The sequence below is a fragment of the Mchenga conophoros genome, linkage group LG18, assembly GCF_057382185.1.
Source record: "Mchenga conophoros isolate Kocher_MC1m ecotype Shallow Benthic linkage group LG18, M_conophoros_male_GT1.1, whole genome shotgun sequence".
In the NCBI taxonomy this organism is placed as follows: domain Eukaryota; kingdom Metazoa; phylum Chordata; class Actinopteri; order Cichliformes; family Cichlidae; genus Mchenga; species Mchenga conophoros.
Genome location: NC_140543.1, coordinates 28461152 through 28479594, shown reverse-complemented (window position 1 = coordinate 28479594; position 18443 = coordinate 28461152). Strand labels below are relative to the sequence as shown.

Here is an 18443-nt window from a genome sequence, read left to right as displayed (position 1 = left end):
AAAAAAACAAAACAAAACAGCGTGACTTTAAAAGTGAAAAAAAGCGTTATGGAGTTTTGTCCCTAATGCCGTGCCATAATTTGCCGTATTCCTGCATCAACTGTCGTAACAATTATCCCAGCAGCAGAGGTCACAACAATTGTTCAGGTACCGAATTTATTCCTCTTTAAAATCTTCGGTGTTTCTGTATTACAGTCGTTTGTGTTTCTTTCTCACACCAGGCGACAGGAAAGCAATATTTTCACCAGGGAAGAGGCGTTTGAAAATGTTAGAAGAATTGCAAACAGAAATGCATTGCTAACGTAATGCTAGCCTCCTTGTATGTGTGAAGTTGACGTTTAATTGACATATTATCCTCTAATAGGTCGGTGGGTTTAACCAGACAGGCTACACAGTAATAATGTTGGCTATTTAAAGAGAGTTAATCGCTGATAACTTTGTTCGAGGAAGTGTAAATAGCGAGGTTAACATTTTTGTGTTTGTGTCGTTTAGCCTAGCAGCAAATATGGCTTGTGGGACTGAATAAAGACACGGCACTTAAACACATCTTTAATAATTCGGAATTTACTCGATAGTCGTTACAGTCACTAGATTTTATCCTGATGATTCTCGCGCTTTTGTTCCCTTTGTTAAATAAGTCGATAGTGCATAATAATTTTAGTGTGCAATGTAAATAAAGCTTAAATTTTATGACTAACTTTTTGTCTACAGCTAAGCACCCTAAAGGGGATGATAGACAGATAACGGATATTTTATTGATCCCACAGGGGACATGTTTGTGTTACAGCAGCAGGTTATATAATAAACATAGTAAAGTCTACAATAAATAAACAGCATAGGGAAAGTAACACTGCCACAGGCACACAGTGAGCCTTATAGTATGAGATTTTATGTAAAGTTTTATATATACAACAGTGATTAAAAAACCAATAATAAAAAAGTTAGGTTAAGTGGATTTTTATTCCTGACAGGCGTGTTTACCTGTCACAGACAGAAAGAGTTACTGTACAGTTTCACAGAGAATGACAGGACTCATTTCCTTAAGCTTATTTGTGGCTTTCATGTAATCATCCTTTGAATACATTAACCATTTGCATGATTACACCCAGATACCAGAAATAAGTTGCAGATTTGGTCACAATGAACTTTGTCCTGTTGTTTTAAAATAAAAGTTCCTCTGTTTGAACATGTTTGTATTAAGTAAGCTGCTGCCATTTGCTGAACCTACTGAAAGTGAGCGTGTTTCATTAAGTAAAACACAGATGACACAAGAAGCAAATCAAAGTCTGCCAGTAAGGTGAAGGTTAAAAAAATGGCCTGTTTGCTTATGTTTCCAGTATGGGAGGTGACCACGGCCACAGCAAGCTCTCCATGCCAGATTGGCGACAGTGGAAGACACAGGGAACGCCGCTGGAGTTCACACAGCAGAGGCTGGCTGCACGGGGTCTGAAGGACCCATGGGCACGGTCAGTATTTTTGCCCATGTATGATATATTTCTGACATCTCCTTATATTCTGTGTGATCTGACACTGCTGCCCATCTTTCTTTCCTGTCACTTTCCCTTTCTCTGCAGCAACGAGGCGTGGAGGTATTCAGGCGGCTTCGCTCGTGCTGTGACTCTGTCAGAAGTTCTGCTGAGAGGATTCAAGTGGGGCTTTGCTGCCTTTACTGTAGCTCTGGCTATAGAGTACACCATGTTCCCTCCAAAGAAGGGTGGCCACTAATGCTCATCATTGCCCCTCAACCCCAGATTATATGTAATGGAATCTAATTATATTCTGTGTTTTCTCTAGATTAAATATCTTTGTGATCACACAAGGCTTCTTAAGTGTATTCAATTAGAATGTAATCAACATTTTGCATTAAGGTTTTATTGATACTGATGTTTTATCAAAACATCCTTTAAACCGTGATGAGAATACAATTACAACATCACAGTACTTCCAGTAAAAAAACTGTCCTTACTCCTGCTTCCACTTTCGTCTCACTTTACGGAAGCATAGCTTCATGCATTTTGCTGTCAGCATTACAAAGACAAGCACCACAGTAGTTAGCAGCACTATTACATCCAGGCTGAAGTACTGGAACCAGTAGAGTTCATGGAGAGCCGATTTGAGATGCTTCGCCCCTTTATGCCGCATCACAAATTCTGTCCAATACACTGAAAGCTCAAGCGGGTCCGACGGCCGATCATTATGAAGATCTGACAGCTTCTTCACGTTCTCTTTGTACCTGAAAACACAGATAAATGGGCAGGTTTTTTTAAAATGACAGAGAGCTGAGTTAGATCATATGTAAAGTTCTTTCAAGAACAGATGGTACAGTGAAGGTTTGTTAGAGTTTTTTATTTTTTGCAATTAATGTGACCACCATCAGGTTTATCTAATTTTAGGACTTGTGTTAATGTGATGTGGACCCAATTGAACAAATGATGACCTTTTATTTACTTAAGAAAAAAGTCACTCATTGCATACCTATGAGGGGGAAAGTATGAAAGCCTGCACCCTGTTTTAGTTTAAAGCACAGGGATCTGTCCAAGTCTGATATTCAAAACACTCAGAAATACACTGAGGCACAAATAAAGGACATTTCTGAGGATATCAGTAAAAGAGTTTCTGATGCTGAGGCTGGAAAAAATGATAAAAGTCAGGCTGTGCTAATACAGGAAATTCAGGACCAGTGTTACACTCTTTGGTGTGCATGACCACCAAGGAGTCACCCTCATGTAGCTGCAATCATCACTATACATAGAATAGTCATTTGTGAAATGAGAGGGCAAGTACGTTGGGTTAAGGTCAGAAAGTCTCACTGAGTCTAAAAACCACATGATACACAGGCACCTGGAAAAGTTTTGCATTCAGTTATCTTCAGATGTTTGTGGTGTGCACGGTGGTCCTGCAAATAGAAACCCCTCATGTTCCATAAAGAACCCCCATGACTGTCACCTGCTTGCTAAAGATGTGCTTGTTTGAAAAAAAAACCAAAACATTTTGTAGACCAAAATGGAAAGTTTTGGTTGAATGTGAGCCGTCTGCTGACTCCCTCACCTGCTGTCACTGATGACCTCCTTCAGCCCCTTCAGAAGAGTTTCTGTATTAATGTCTAAAATGTTCAACACGATTCCTACACCTCTGCTGGCCATCCTCGCAGCGTTGTCTGGCTGATCCCCGTTCAGGGGCACCATCAGCATGGGAACGGCGTGACACAGTCCCTCAAACAGACCATGTGAGCCAGCGTGAGTGATGAATGCACGGGCTCCCGGGTGAGCTACGACACAAAACATGCAGAAATATCAGATGTTATGAGATGTGACACATCAGCGTGCTTCACATTTCAGGATGTGCTGCTGCAGACACACACCTAGCAGGTCATTCTGTGGGACCCATTTCATCATCTTCACATTTTCCGGGACATTGTCAGTAACCTTTCCAGTGTATCTCCATATGACCTGTCATAGTTTTATTGTAGATTAAGATTAGCTGTATTTATTTATAACACAAGATAAGCTGTATGCTGATATACCTTCTGTGGAATCTGTCTGAAGGCCTCCAGAAAGACAGAGGTGATTTCCTCTGGCAGATCTGACACCATGGAGCCCAGAGTGAACACTACAAACCCGTGCTCTCCAGACACCCAGGAATCTAGATCCTGACAAAACACAAACTTGCTTAAGTACTTTGCATTTATCACTCTTACCTGATTGGTCTTACAGTCCTACGGTAAGTGGTGTCAATCAGAATGTTCATAAATGCATTTAGAGTCTAAAACTCATAAAGTCTTACTGGGGGCAGAGGATGTTTCACATTGCAATTGATTCCACCAACCAGTACAATATTGGGCATGAGTGGGCGTGGGAAATCCAGCGTGAAGTCATTCCTGTTTAAATACAGCAACAGTTTTTTAGTTTTTTACACTCACGCAGGCAGCAAATGTCAACAATACACAGACGTTCCATGTGTTACCTGAGCAGCCAGATATCAGAGTCTGAAAGCACTTCAGCCACGCCTACGTTCTCTCCAAGGAAGTCACGGGTTATTTGGTCAAAGCGCCAATACAGCAGTTTGCAAAACAGCGGCTCCACCAATGCCACCTGTGGGTCAGAGGCATTACAGGACAATAATACAGCACCAAAACTGAAGACAGAAAAACTAAGACGTACTGTAATAGTAATAACACTGACATACTAGTTTGTCCCAAATGAACCTCATTGTAAGCAGAGATTGACGGTAACGCGTTACTGTAATCCGATGACTTTTTTCAAGTAACGAGTAAATTAAAGCAGTACGATTGCAAAAAAAGCAAGTAGATTACTTTTACTTTTACGCTGTGTTACCGCGTTACTAAAACTTTACATGCTGGAATATGCAGAAAATAGGTTTAAAAGTTAAACACATTTCTTCAAGTCAAACACTCTTGCATATAATTTAATTTTTTTAAAATTAAAATGAATAAAACAAGTTTTAAAAGAGACTTTTTCATTTGATTCGATTTTATAAAATGAAATATTCAGAAAAAAATCAAACGGGGCTGATAGGCTTATTGTTTTATAATGTATTGTTGTGTATTGTGTTTTTAAAAGTAACTAAAAGTACTACTAAAGTAACTCATTACTTTTGAAAATAACAAATCAGTAAAGTAATGGGATTACCTTCATGGAGAAGTGATCAGTAATTAGTAACTAATTATTATTTGCAAGTAACTTGACCGACACTAATTGTAAGGAATAAATAATACTCTCATGACCACAAATGAGGTGAGTATAAAGTATGAAGAGTAATTTAGGAAAGATCATTTGAAGGTACAGCACATATTTCCTTATCAATATGGTCACAAACGAACAGTGTTTTGTTCGTGACCATACATTGTCTGAAAGAAGATTGCAAATAACATTCCTGGAAAAGCTGTGCTTTAAGGCTTGAATATGCTAACTTCCACCTGGCTCACCAAAGTGTTGATAAATCTCTCTTTGAAACTCATTTTATCCGTGTATCCAGTGAAATAGCGAGGAACGTATGAGGGCGGAGATGGGCAGCCAGCAGACTTCATGTCCAAGTGACACGGTATTCCTCTCAGCAGATTGACAGTAGGGAGACCTGGAAGTGATTGAGTAATGATAGGTGAGAAAATGTGCAGGTGTACAAGCAAACAGATAACCTGAGTGCAGAGGAGCTCACCTAATTTCCGAGCTACTAATGAGCCCATGGGAAGCATGGGATCTGTCAAGACGGCATCAAAGTCCTATAAAGTGAAACAGGAAGAAGGTGGAAAAGCAGAGAGGAGTCAATCTTCCACTGTGTGTCAGCACTACACTGTCTTGCATACATGGTTCACACATGGAGGATTTTACAGATTGTAGGTAGAAAGGTATAAAGTGGCTAAACTGGACCTATGATGCTCATTTGAAAGTAGGACAGCATTGCATGATTCACAGTTCAGTTTTTATCCTTTATTGGACCTTTGTGCAGCCCCCGAGTTCATCATCAGTCTAGCCGAAGCTTTTTTTTAATAGCCCCTCCCCCTTTAAGTAAACTTTTTTCCCTCATTGGCTGTTGCTCATAACCAGAAGATTTGAACACCAGGTGCATGCTACGCCAGCCCATGTTGTACATTTATGTTTGGCATATCTTCTCTCACTGACTTCATCCAAAGTCAAGAGAAGAAAAAGCACTTGCAGAAACAGAGCATTTAGATGTCTACAGTTTACTTGCACATGTACTGACCTGAGCTTTTAAGTTTAATATGAGCATCCACCACTGTTCACATACAGATATGGTAAAAAGAAAGTTCACCTGTTTTCCTGTCTTTGGTTTTACATATTAGGACATAATAAACATCATCTGGTCCTTAAGAGGTTTTAAATAAAGGTCATGGTGTAATATGTTTTACAGTTCATGTGAAGTTGTAGTGGCCCGATTTTGAGACCTGATAAAGCCTATATAGCTTTTAATGTCCTGATGTGTAAAACCTTAGTGTCAGGGTGGGCTGCGTGGCGTGGGTTTTTTATTTTATTTTTTTTCCATGGGTCTATTAATAATAATATACAATTAAAATTTTAGGAACTATACACAGTCAACCACTACAGTTACATTAATAGATGTACAACATGATGAGAATTTGGACTGCCAACTTGTAGAAGAGAACCTCCATCCCAACACTCTTACACAGTATAAGCAAAAGACCCTCCATGTACAATTTGCAAAGCTTGAGCTCCAATGTTGGTTTTGCAGCTGATACCAAAGTTGTGTTCATCTTCTGTATTTGTACTCACCTGCTGGGACAAGTGTGATATGAGACTGGCATTGAAAAGCAGCTTCTCTGCAGTGATGTGCAGAAAATCAGAAATGGCCTGGAACTGTCTGAACCGTTTCTTGATCTTCTCCATGAAAGGCTGTGAGGATTTTTTCATGATGTCTTTGTGTGTGGACATCACAGAGTCGATGTAAGCCTTGTCATAAGGTACAGGATAGGTCAAAGTGTCATAGTGTTTCCCCGGGCCCATTCGCATGGTGGTCTCTGGCATCACCACCGTAACTCTGTGTCCACGGCGACCCATTTCCTGGGCAATGGCTTTAAGACCTATCCAATGACTCCCATCCATGGGCACCACGAGCAGTTTGCCTAAAAACTGTGAAAAACTTGCAGGCTTGGTGTGAGGAAGTTCAGCCTCTTCTGTCTTCAGCTTGTTTTTGGGACTGGACTTTTCTGAACTAGATCCCTTTGTATTATCCACAGCACCAGTTATTTCCATGACCACGTTAAGCAGCAAAAACACAAAGACTCCTGCTGTCCTCATTGTTCTCTCGTCAGTGTACCAACCGCTAATTGAATTGAGCACAGAGAAAGTTTTGGGGGAATGACAAAGGAAACACCCCCTTCCCTGAGCTGTAAACCAGGCTCTTCTCTCTGCAGGCTCCTCTGAATACGTTGTTTAAATTCCTCAGAGAATTAGCAGATTGGATTTGTGTGTGTTCAAAGTCCTTCCTGTTGGGAATCTAGGTGAGAGGAGTAGCCCTGCTAATCTAAAGCAATCAAAGAGTGTCATGTGGCTTTAATGCAGTTTCAAAGGGCAGCGTTATCACAATATTTCCCTCCCCGAAACCAGGGTCAACTATCTGCATCGTTTTAACACAGTTGCACTTCAGTCTTTTTAGTTGGTATCAGACACACAACCCACTAATTTACACATTGAACATTCTAATCAAGACACAAAGAAAAATCACAACAGACTTTGTCATTCAGTATGATCTAAATAATGTTTTAAAGACCACAGTCAACAATAAATAAGTGTGGAAACACAGTACATGTTACAAAGGGAAAAAGGTAGGGTTTGTTGACATTTTAAATTCCAGAGCACACAGAGCTCAATTTGTAAACAGACACAAATGCAAAGGGGGATGCTTGTGCAAAGAGAGACCTGGTCAAATGGTATATGTGCATATAGAGTTGTACACAGTCTACCCAATCTAAGTTGCCGGCATCCACATAGAACTAAAACATAAAATTAACCATGTTAAAAGGCTTTTTTTTTAACTTACTGAAACCTAAATGGTTTAAATTTCTGCTGCTTTTTCTGAAACTTCTTTCTCAAACAATAAAACAGAAGCAGAAATAAACTAGAGTCTCGAGGATCATGGAGCAGGTTGCTTGCCCCTGACTTAATTTAAGTTTATTTATATACCCTATATTTCCAAAAGTATTTACTCATCCATCCAAATAATTGAATACTGGTGTTCTAACCACTTCTATAGCCACAGGTTTTGTGCTCCAAATCACAATAGCTGACTCAAGGCACTTTATATTGTAAGGTAATGACCCTACAATAATAGAGAGAAGACCTCAACAATCAGCCAACACCCATAGAACAAGTACATGGCAACAGTGCGAAGTGCAGAACTAGGCTCAAAAATGGGAAGCCATCTGGCATCCATTCATATATATTAGATTCATTGATTATCGACAAGTGTGAGCTCCTCTATCAAAGTAGAAATTTGGGTAGTTTGCTGGTCTGCATAATTCACACACACAATGCCAAGAAGGAAAGACATCAGCAGCAACTGTTGCTGCCCATTACTTTGGGAAGAGGTTTAAGACCATTTTCAAACAATTTGAAGTCCATCATCCTACAGCGAGAAAGATTATTCATAAATGGAAAACCTTCAAGGCAGTTGTCAAAGGAGCTTGCAAAGAAAAGCGTCTGGACTTCTTTAAGTTGCTTGAAGACGTTTCAAGGCAGTTGCCACACTTCCTAGGAGTGGAAGTCACAGCAAGTTTACCCCAAGACTACAATGCCCAGAGACAATGCAAAAGTAAAGTAAGTAAGTAAAGTAAAATTTTATTTATATAGCACATTTCTAGATAAAAGATCACAAAGTGCTTCACAAGGTATAAAACAAAAACAGTCAAAAGTTAACAAAATGCAATTTTAAAAAGATGTGTTTTTAGCTGTTTTTTAAAAGCAGTCACTGAGTCACTGATCTTAAGTTCTGAGGAAGAGAGTTCCACAGTCTGGCGGCCACAGTAGCAAAAGCTCTATCACCCTTGGTTTTCAGTCTTGTATACTGAATAACAAGTAGGCCCTGATCACAAGACCTCAGAGACCTACTAGGGGCATAGGGCTGTAAAAGTTCAATGATGTACGCTGGTGCATGTTCTTGAAGAGGCCGAAGACTGTCTATCTTAATGACAGTACAAAAGGCAGCAAATATATATAGCGCCAAATCACAACAACAGTCACCTCAGGGTGCTTTATTTTGTGAGGTAAAGACGTAAAGGTGAGGTATGAGCCAGTAATAGGAGAAAATGAGCACGCAATAAAGTGGACTTGTTAGGCAGAGTTTGCCATCTGACTTAAAACACTTCAAATCAATTTTTGATGACAGACACAACTAAAAAAATCCTGATCAGATACAGACACATGTACACAATACACACTACTGCTCAAAATTCTTGTTTTAATTATAAATTGACATTTGCTTTAATGTAATATTACATGAAGCTTGCCAGTAATGTTTTCACAGATGTGTTTTTAACCTGACTCCATGTCTGCATTGTGTGGGTGGAAACATCCAGATAAATGTCCCAAGGTTTTCTAACAGAGCATTTTATTATAACCAGATGAACAATGTCACTGACTTCACCTGTCAGTGGGTTTAGTTTTGTGGCTGATTTGTGTGTGTGTGTGTTGTTTTTGTGTTGTAATTGTTGAAAGCTCCTATTTGACATCTCTCTTACTGTGTGTTGCAGTTTTTATGCAGACTTTGGGCCCCTCAACCTGGCCATGCTGTACAGATACTGCTGGAAACTCAACAAGAAGCTGAAGGTAATGCAGATGAAGGTCTGTACTTCAGACTCAGGGCTTTGTATGCTGTATAGATATCATTTAGAAAACGCATTACACTCTTATTTTGAAAGGTCTTTGCTCTGATGGTGTGTGTGCACTCCTCTGACAGTAGACGCTTATTTTAAATGTATTAATGCACATGTGCTGTTTTCACTGATTATCATTATAGTCTTTCACAATGTCTAGAAAGAGACTGGTTCACTACACCAGCTATGACCAGAAGAAGAGAGCCAATGCTGCTGTTCTCATTGGTGCCTATGCTGTAAATATCATTTCATTTGTCCATCACATCATCTGATTGCCCGTCTGTCTGTCCATTATTAGTTACGTAGTTTAACCTCTGCCCTGTAGGTGATGTATTTGAAGAGAAGCCCAGAAGGTGCCTACATGACTCTGATAGCAGGAAACAACACAGGCTACATGCCGTTTAGGTACAGGCTGCTGCTTTCTATGAAACAGCACTTCATGCTGGGGCTGTTGTCATTACATTTACTGAGACACTATTCTTCTCTGTCTGTTAAATCTAGCTTAGCTTAGCATAAAGACTGGAAGCAGGGGTAACAAGAAGAAACTCCACCTAGCTGGAAATTATTTGGCGACCTTGGCATGAACGTTCCAGGAAGTCAGGAAACCTCATCAAACCCACACTTTTAAGTTTGGGATGGGAGCATGAGGGTGGGAATGGATGTTTGTATCTGTGTGTGCCTGTATGTCTGTGTCTATATGTCAGGTTGGGTGTCAGGCGCCACCTCTCTGGGGACATCTCAGGCCCTCCAAGGTTTGGAGGCCTATCTCCCCCTACCACCACTTCCCCTGCCAGTGGCGGACCCCCTCAGACATCGGTGCGTTGGTGGTTCTTTGTGTCCGGGGATGGGCGTCCAGGTACACACCGGCTCACTCCTTGGCGGCCGCTTATCGGGGCCTGGAGCCTGGGGCTCGCTCGGGCCACTTCGGAGGTGGGGTGCCCCCGGCCTCTCAGCCTGGGGCTCGGTCACTCAGGCGCAGCTGGCTGCCGGTGGAGCTCACGGGCGCGTCACTGCAACTCCCCCTGGCTTCTGCTCCGCGGCTGCTGAGTGAGCCCTCATCTGGGACTCTCCTCAGCTCTTTCCGGGACAGTGGCGCAGCTGCCCCTCTGTTGGTCTTCCTTGGTCTCTTGTGTTCTGGGGGCCTCTGGATGTCTGGAGTTTTGATCTCCTCCACACCTGCTTCACGCCCTGGAGGACGGGGCTGTGGCCCCCCCACACCCTCTAGCAGATTATTACATGAAGGAACCTTTTAAAAAACAAAAAACAAGCGCGTCCATGCTCACAGGTGTACACACGGGTGATCACACCCACAAACTACACCCTTTTTGGCTCCTACCTCAATTTCTCTGCCCGTTCTGTTGGTTTTTGTTTTTTGCCCTTCTCCCCCGTCCCTCTTCTCAGCTGTTTCTCTTTCCCTCTTTCTTTCTCCCCTTCTTTCCCCCAGTCAAGTCTGTCCCATATTCAGTAAGTGAAAATAAAATAAACAATAAAAGGTGAATCAAATGGACCATTACGGCAAGGCTGGGATGGTCAGTTTGGTAAAGTAAATCCGTTGGGCATCTTTCTTTGCCTTTAGACAACAATTCTGATGGCAAAAGAGCCAAATGGGACAGGCAAAAAAAAAGAAAAAGAAAAAAAAAAAAGTTTGGGATGGGAACATTTTCCCGTATTATTGTAGGGTTTTTACTGCTGTTGTGATTTAGCACTATATAAATAAAACTGAATTCAGAAATTTGAATGAATTGTTAACAGTTTATGAGCTCTTAGTGAAATCAGCCAGTTGGTTGATTTCATTCATCTAGACTGAGCTAAGAACGTGTTTCCCCCCATTCCCAGTCCTGAGCTCAGCTCAGCTAAACAGGTGCTGCTTAGTTTTTACACTCTTAGTGATGGTTTATGTTTATTTACAGTGCAAACAAGTCTGAGACCATATGTGAACAGATATGATCTGAACCCTATCCTATTATAAAAGCTTTTGTTTATAACTACACTACTATTACTGTATTCCTTTCACTGTGTGTGTGTGTGTGTGTGTGTGTGTGTGTGTGTGTGTGTGTGTGTGTGTGTGTGTGTGCAAAAATCCCTGTTTGAGCCACATTTGACATTGTTCTCCTCCTATTCTGTAACAACAGTAATTGAATTCAGTTTTATTCATAGCACTAATTCTAAGCAACAGTTACTTCAAGGTACTTTAACTTATAAGGTAAAGACCCTACAGCACTGCAGAAGTATACACTTGGCAACAGTGGGAAGGAAAAACTCCCTTCCAACAGGACGAAACCTCCAACAGAACCAGGTCTAAGGAGGCAGCAATTCACTGTGACTGGTTATGGGTGAGGCGTAAGCGAAGAGAGCAGAGAGAACTACAAAGGAGTTTAATAATTACTAATGATTAAATACTTCAGTGATGTACAAACACACAGGAATTGAAAACAAACGACTAAAGAAGAAATAGCCAGTGCATCAACGTGTCTTTTAGACCCCATTCCTACAAAATTGCTCAAAGTCCTGCCATTAATTAATTAGATTGAAGCTTCTTAATTGCTTCAATCTTAAATATGATCAACCTATCTCTAATAATCGGCTATGTACCACAGGCCTTCAAGCTAGCTGTAGTTAAACCTTTACTCAAAAAGCATCTCTAGACCCAGCAGCCTTAGCTAATTATAGGCCAATCTCCAACCTTCCTTTCATATCAAACATCCTTGAAAGAGTAGTTGTCAAACAGCTAACAGATCATCTGCAGAGGAATGGTTTATTTGAAGAGTTTCAGTCAGGTTTCAGAGCTCATCACAGCACAGAAACAGCTTTAGTGAAGGTTACAAATGATCTTCTTATGGCCTCTGACAGTGGACTCATCTCTGTGCTTGTCCTGCTAGACCTTAGTGCAGCATTCGATACTGTCGACCATAATATCCTATTAGAGCGATTAGAACATGCTGTAGGTATTACAGGTACTGCGCTGCAGTGGTTTGTATCATATCTATCTAATAGACTCCAATTTGTGCATGTAAATGGAGAGTCATCTTCACACACTGAGGTTAATTATGGAGTTCCACAGGGTTCAGTGCTAGGACCAATTCTGTTTACATTATACATGCTTCCCTTAGGCAGTATCATTAGAAGACATAGCATACATTTTCACTGCTATGCAGATGACACCCAGCTCTATCTGTCCATGAAGCCAGATAACACACACCAATTAGTTAAACTGCAGGAATGTCTTAAAGACATAAAGACCTGGATGGCCGCTAACTTTCTGCTTCTTAATTCAGATCAAACTGAGGTTATTGTACTCGGCCCTGAAAAGCTTAGAAATATGGTATCTAACCAGATTCTTACTCTGGATAGCATTACCTTGGCCTCCAGTAACGCTGTGAGGAACCTTGGAGTCATTTTTGACCAGGATATGTCCTTCAACGCACATATTAAACAAATATGTAAGACTGCTTTCTTCCATTTGCGCAACATCTCTAAAATTAGAAATATCCTGTCTCAAAGTGACGCTGAAAAACTAGTTCATGCATTTATTACTTCCAGGCTGGACTACTGCAATTCATTATTATCAGGAAGTCCAAAAAACTCACTGAAAAGCCTTCAGTTAATCCAAAATGCTGCAGCAAGAGTCCTGACAGGGACTAGAAAGAGAGAGCAGATTTCTCCAGTATTGGCTTCCCTTCATTGGCTTCCTGTTAAATCCAGAATTCAAAATCCTGCTCTTCACATACAAGGTCTTAAATAATCAGGCCCCATCTTATCTTAATGACCTTTTAGTACCATATCACCCTATTAGAGCACTTCGCTCTCGCTCTGCAGGCTTACTTGTTGTTCCTAGAGTATTTAAAAGTAGAATGGGACCAGGTGACCCTGAATCCTCCCTTAGTTATGCTGCAATAGGTGTAGGCTGCTGGGGGATTCCCATGATGCACTGGGTGTTTCTTCTTCACTTACTTCTCTGCGCTGAATCATACTTGTTATTAATCTCACACTGTCTTCACAGTGTGTCTTTGGTCCTGTCTCCGTCCCCTCAGCCCCTCAGCAGTCAGTCAGATTGCCGCCCCTCCCTGAGCCTGGTTCTGGTGACACATGTGTTTCTGTTAAAAACGAGTTTTTCCTTCCCACTGTCACCAGTGTGTCTGCTCATAGTTGTGGTCTGATTATGTTTCCTCTGTATAACTGTAGGGTCTTTACCGTACAATATTAACTGCCCTGAGGTGACTTTGTTGTGATTTGGTGCTAAAAAAACTGAATTGAACTGAATCTGTGAAACCACTGCAGAGTTGTATGCTCTGAGTGCTTTTGTTGTGAAAATCTGTTTCTGCTCTTTTCCTCTGCAGGCATTACAACATGGTTTCCTGGATTTTGAAAGGTTCAGTGCAGAAGAATATGAACATTATGAGGTAACAGACTGCAGAGTGCTGACTGTTCTACAGGTCTATATCAATGAAAACAGGACCAGGATACCGTAAGAAATAAATAACGTACGGTTGTTATTCATCCAATTAATTTGCAGTGCTGTTAGTAACACAGTCAGGGCCAACCAAGGGCTCGTACAGTGCATGTCCAGGCCTGCGTTGGTGCACGCTGTATTTCCTCAGTTTCTCAGTTAGATTGATCCATAACTCACCCCGTCCAAGTGATAGACAGTCAGTGAGTACCACCTCAGTGAAGTAAAAGTCAGCTCACCTGTGTCCACTACAACAAAACTGATTTCGAATGAAAGGTAAAAGCCCCCCAAAACAGACTGTATGTGTTCATTACTGCAGTGGTGGTATAATTAAGGTGTTCTGGAGCCAATGTTTTTAACTGATATGTCGCTAACCTCTATCACAGTCTTTCTTTCCTTTCTTTTTGTGCTTTTAGCGAGTTGAAAATGGAGATATGAACTGGATCGTTCAGTAGCCCTCATTCTCGTGGTAAGATAAAAAATGGTGAGTCAGAATCTCAAAGCTAAAAGCTAAAAGCATGCCTCCAAACAACATCAGTGCTCATGTTGCTTGGCCTGACAGAAGGCCTCTGCAGCCCCTCAGTGCCTGCACGTCCTGAAACAGCTGAGAAGAGCTAACCTTACCCTGCTGTCTTCTGATGGCGTGTATTGTTTCCTGCTTAGTGCTGTCATGTGTGAGTTGTCATGTTGTTACGGCTGGATTAGATGAGCCTGAACCCTGCAGTGGCTCGGGGTTTCCCATGATGCACTCATGCTTCTTCATCACTCAGCTCTTTTTAATTTGTGTATTTACACCACTTTGCACGTAGTTATTATTCACCTCTGGCTCTCTTCCAGTCCATCTCTTGTCCTGTTGTCCTCCCCTCACCCCGACCACATGTGGCAGATTGCCCCCCCTCCCTTAGCCTGGTTCTTGTTAAAAGGGAGTTTTTCTTTTCCACTGTCAGCAGGTGCTTGGGGCCGTTCGATTGTTGGGGTTTTCTCTGTATTTAATGTCTTTACCTTACAACATAAATCAGTTGACACTACATCATTGAATCTTATTTTACGTTTGCATTAAGAGACAGTACTTGCATTAAAAACAGACCCTCGCTGATTGAAACGTATGATGGAACTCAGTTATTGTTGATTCTGTCTCCAGGTTATCCCCTTCACACACCCGATGCATACTTCGCATACTTTTGCCAAAATGACGTAACGACCGTGGTTCGTCTGAACAGGAAGTTGTATGATGGCAGGCGGTTTGAGGATGCAGGATTTGACACCACGACCTCTTCTTTCTTGATGGGACCACGCCCTCTGACCTCATCGTCAGACGCTTTCTGCATGTGTGTGAATGTACAGACGGGGCAGTGGCAGTGCACTGTAAAGGTAGGACTGCAAGTGTTTATGTATGTTTAATTGATGTCATTTATTTCTTTTATCTTAACTTTGTCTCTTTAAACACTTCATCCATTTACAGCTGGATTAGGCCGCACGGGGACTCTGATTGGCTGCTACCTTCCGGTTTACTGCAGCCTAGGCGATTGCTTGGATCAGAATCTGCAGACCTGGATCTATCATCGGTCCACAGCAAAACTTCTTAGAAGAGTGAGTTTGTGCCTCAGCTGTGACCGCTCAAACCAAACGGTCCAATTTCCGTGACTCCAAAGGTCTCAGTCGGAGACAATCATTAACCTTTAGTGCCGTTCATGAAGGTACAGAAGTAATGCTTTCCATATGATGTGCACACAGACACGTCTGCAACACTTCATTAGGATAATGTGCCCTGTCACAAAACACAAGCAGACGGCAACTTCACCTCCAAGGTGCACGGAGAAGGCAAAGCTCTGATGAGGTGAAGACTCCAGTGACAGAGTATTAGGGAACAATAACGTGTTAGTGGCCTTCATCAGGGTCATTGCGTTTACCTGTGAAGGTGTGATTGGTCCACTTGGATCTTTTTCTGTTTCCAGTTTTTTTTATTTAAACACAAACTGTTTGACATTTTGCAATGACCCAAAAGGCGTTGGTCACTGAGTACAGCTGTTCACTAATACTTCGAGTGTCGCTGGAGTCTTCACACAAAGCACAAGTAGATCAGGAAGGGTTTGAGGTGTCACCTTGGCCTTCAACTTCGGCAGATCTCAATCTCATCGAGCATCTGTGAGATGTGCTGGACAAACAAGGCCCGTCTGTCCTTAGGCTGTGGCCTCTATTGCTGTTACCACACAAGATGTTTCTCCATGCTGAGGTCATGGTTGGAGCATGCTGGAAATGTAGTAAAAGTTAGAAGAGAAGCAAAAGGTGGAGGTCAGGGTGAGGCATTCCCCAGTGTGCCCATGTGCAGCTGGTGGTGGTGGTGACTGCAGCAGTGGGAAACTGGTGGATGATAAATCAAATGTAATTTTAAAAAAGCCTGAAAACTGTGTTACTGCTGCAGACTGCAGTCACAGTGTTCAGCTGCAGCTTGTTTCTCTCCTCAGCTCTGGACGCACACTTCCTCCTTACGCCACAGTAGTGCTCTGTTGCTAATGGCTACTAGCTTTGTGTGTCTACTTACACGCTAAACCAGGATGTTGAATGTTATACCTGCTAAACATAATATCACAGTTAGTTTGTGGCGTGTGTTTGATGTTTGTGTGCAGGAAGCAGCACAGTTTGTGGGTTCAGAGTGACGTGCATCGGTCTAAACAGCTGGTCCAACAGAGACTGAGTCAGCAGCAGCAGCTGCAGCAACAGCAGCTTCACCGCTCTGACTCTGTGCAGGGAGGGAACAGGAGGCAGTGTCCTCGCTGCTTTCCAGCATGGATGACCTGTCAATCAACACCGTGCTCTGCAAGTCATATAGCTTGGATGAGGTCAGCGGTGTGACTTCATAGCATCAACATGACCTTTTTTAATGGTTACTGCAGAATTCAAACAGGCTACTGAGTTATGATCACAATGTTATGTTTTCATGCTGCTAATTGTGTCTTTCTTTCTGTGTCTGTCCAGAATAACTGCAAAGAAGTCAGTCTGACACAGGGAGACAAACTGAGAGCACTGAAGGGAAAACGCCCACCGAGATCAGCGTCATCCTGCTCAAGGTACCAATTGCTGTAATTTAATTTACGATAAATGGTTATTGTGGTCAGTGCAAGAGACACGTTGAGAATTAGCTCAAACGCTGGACACAAAGTTTCTATTAACAAGGAGATATAATAGACACCAATATGTTTTTGTGGATGTCAGAAAACAAGTACATACAGTAAGTGACTCTGTTGTCGAATGCTACAAAGAACGCATGCTTTGTTTGCACGCTGTCTAACAGACAGACTGGACTGAATGAAATCATGCTGTGTTCTCATCTGTGCAGTGTAAATGTTGTGTATAACCTGCTCGAGCTGATGTATCCTTTTTTGTTCTTTGGTTAAACTGGAACCTAAATGCAACAAGAGAAGTTGTTGTCTTTTGGATACTTTAGTTAATTATGAGTGAGATTAAGATTATGGAGGTTGTCAGAGTATTCCTTCTACTGCCTGACAGTGTCCTCAGTTGGAGTCAGCAGGCCTCCATCTTTACTGTACACCGTGTTGGTAGAGCACCACTTCCCCCTCCTGACGGTTTGCCAGAATCCCTCCTACTACGCCCAAGTTTTTGCTGCAGCTGCAGCCTGAGCTGCGTTTCGATTGGCCTGCCCGCTGCCTCTGCTCTCCACCCTTGGCTGCCGCCAGACACACAATCAGTAGATAATACCTCTGCTCATTACAGTTTTTGTTTTGGTCCCTGAATCCACGGCCTAAATATATAAGATATATAAGATGCTGCCATAGTTCAAGAAACATTTTGTAAAAAGTAAATAGTTACAAATCGGGGATATGGGAGCTGCGGCAAAAAGAAACAAAAGTGAAGGACGACCACGAACCAAACTCACAACGTGCTTCCGGCTTCTCCTGTAAACTAACATCACTAAACTGCTAACCTGACACAACCAAGAACTGGGCTACTTCCACATGAGTTAAATCGAGGTACCTCCAACACGTTGAAGCGTATTTGTATTTTGTCTCTTGTACAGAGTGTATGTGAAGATGTTGATTCCTGCAGTGAGCGTAGAAATCATCAGAAGAATTTTTAGAGAAATTGTTCGCTGTGCTTATTTTTGTGAAGGATCAAGGTTAGTATTTGCTCTTGGATCACACACACACACACAAATATGATGTGTTCTTGTTTTCTGTGTCAGGTTAAACCTGTCCAAGACTTCACACTGCTCCATCCTCCCTCCCCCGAAGCCCTCCAAAGTCCACCTTTCCCTCACCCCCTCTTCTACTAAAAAGCTGAGATGAAGTTCCTCTACCACCACTGCTCCGCAGATCAGGAGGTTGGTGTCTGTGCTTTTGTTCCTTATTAGAAGAACATTATAATAAAACCAATATAAAATGTGATGTGCTGATGTCTCCACAGTCCCTTCAGCCTCACTTTGTTCAGCACCAGGCCAGCACTGATTCACTGACTTCACACTTGGGACGTTCTGGTTATGAATCAGCCCAGCTGATGATGGACTCGCTGGAAACTGGATTAGCTCTCTTGCACGTTTAATAGGCTGTAAATCCTTTTTTAGCCCCAATAACTACTTTTCGTTTTGACAGACAGAGCCAACAGTTTGTCACC

The 18443-nt window shown here is 42.0% G+C and overlaps 2 protein-coding genes and 1 pseudogene across 2 annotated transcripts; 2 read left to right on the top strand and 1 right to left on the bottom strand.

Annotated features, from left to right (window-relative positions):
* ndufb3 (NADH:ubiquinone oxidoreductase subunit B3) lies at nucleotides 1-1819 on the top strand. Its single transcript, XM_085254547.1, has 3 exons — nucleotides 1-147; nucleotides 1338-1466; nucleotides 1575-1819. Exons 2-3 carry the CDS (start codon nucleotides 1339-1341, stop codon nucleotides 1723-1725), a joined length of 279 nt encoding a protein of 92 aa, XP_085110673.1. The 5' UTR covers nucleotides 1-147; nucleotide 1338; the 3' UTR covers nucleotides 1726-1819.
* Nucleotides 1820-1856: 37 nt separating this feature from the next.
* On the bottom strand, nucleotides 1857-7001 carry LOC146554090 (UDP-glucuronosyltransferase-like). Its single transcript, XM_085254546.1, has 9 exons — nucleotides 6270-7001; nucleotides 5176-5239; nucleotides 4946-5094; nucleotides 3964-4091; nucleotides 3784-3877; nucleotides 3524-3649; nucleotides 3362-3449; nucleotides 3049-3268; nucleotides 1857-2233 (listed from the first exon to the last, which is right to left on the bottom strand). The coding sequence occupies exons 1-9, from the start codon at nucleotides 6792-6794 to the stop codon at nucleotides 1963-1965; spliced, it is 1665 nt and encodes a 554-aa protein (XP_085110672.1). The 5' UTR covers nucleotides 6795-7001; the 3' UTR covers nucleotides 1857-1962.
* A 5544-nt stretch (nucleotides 7002-12545) lies between these two features.
* LOC146554089 (dual specificity protein phosphatase CDC14AB-like) lies at nucleotides 12546-18285 on the top strand (annotated as a pseudogene).
* The last annotated feature ends 158 nt before the right edge of the window (nucleotides 18286-18443 follow it).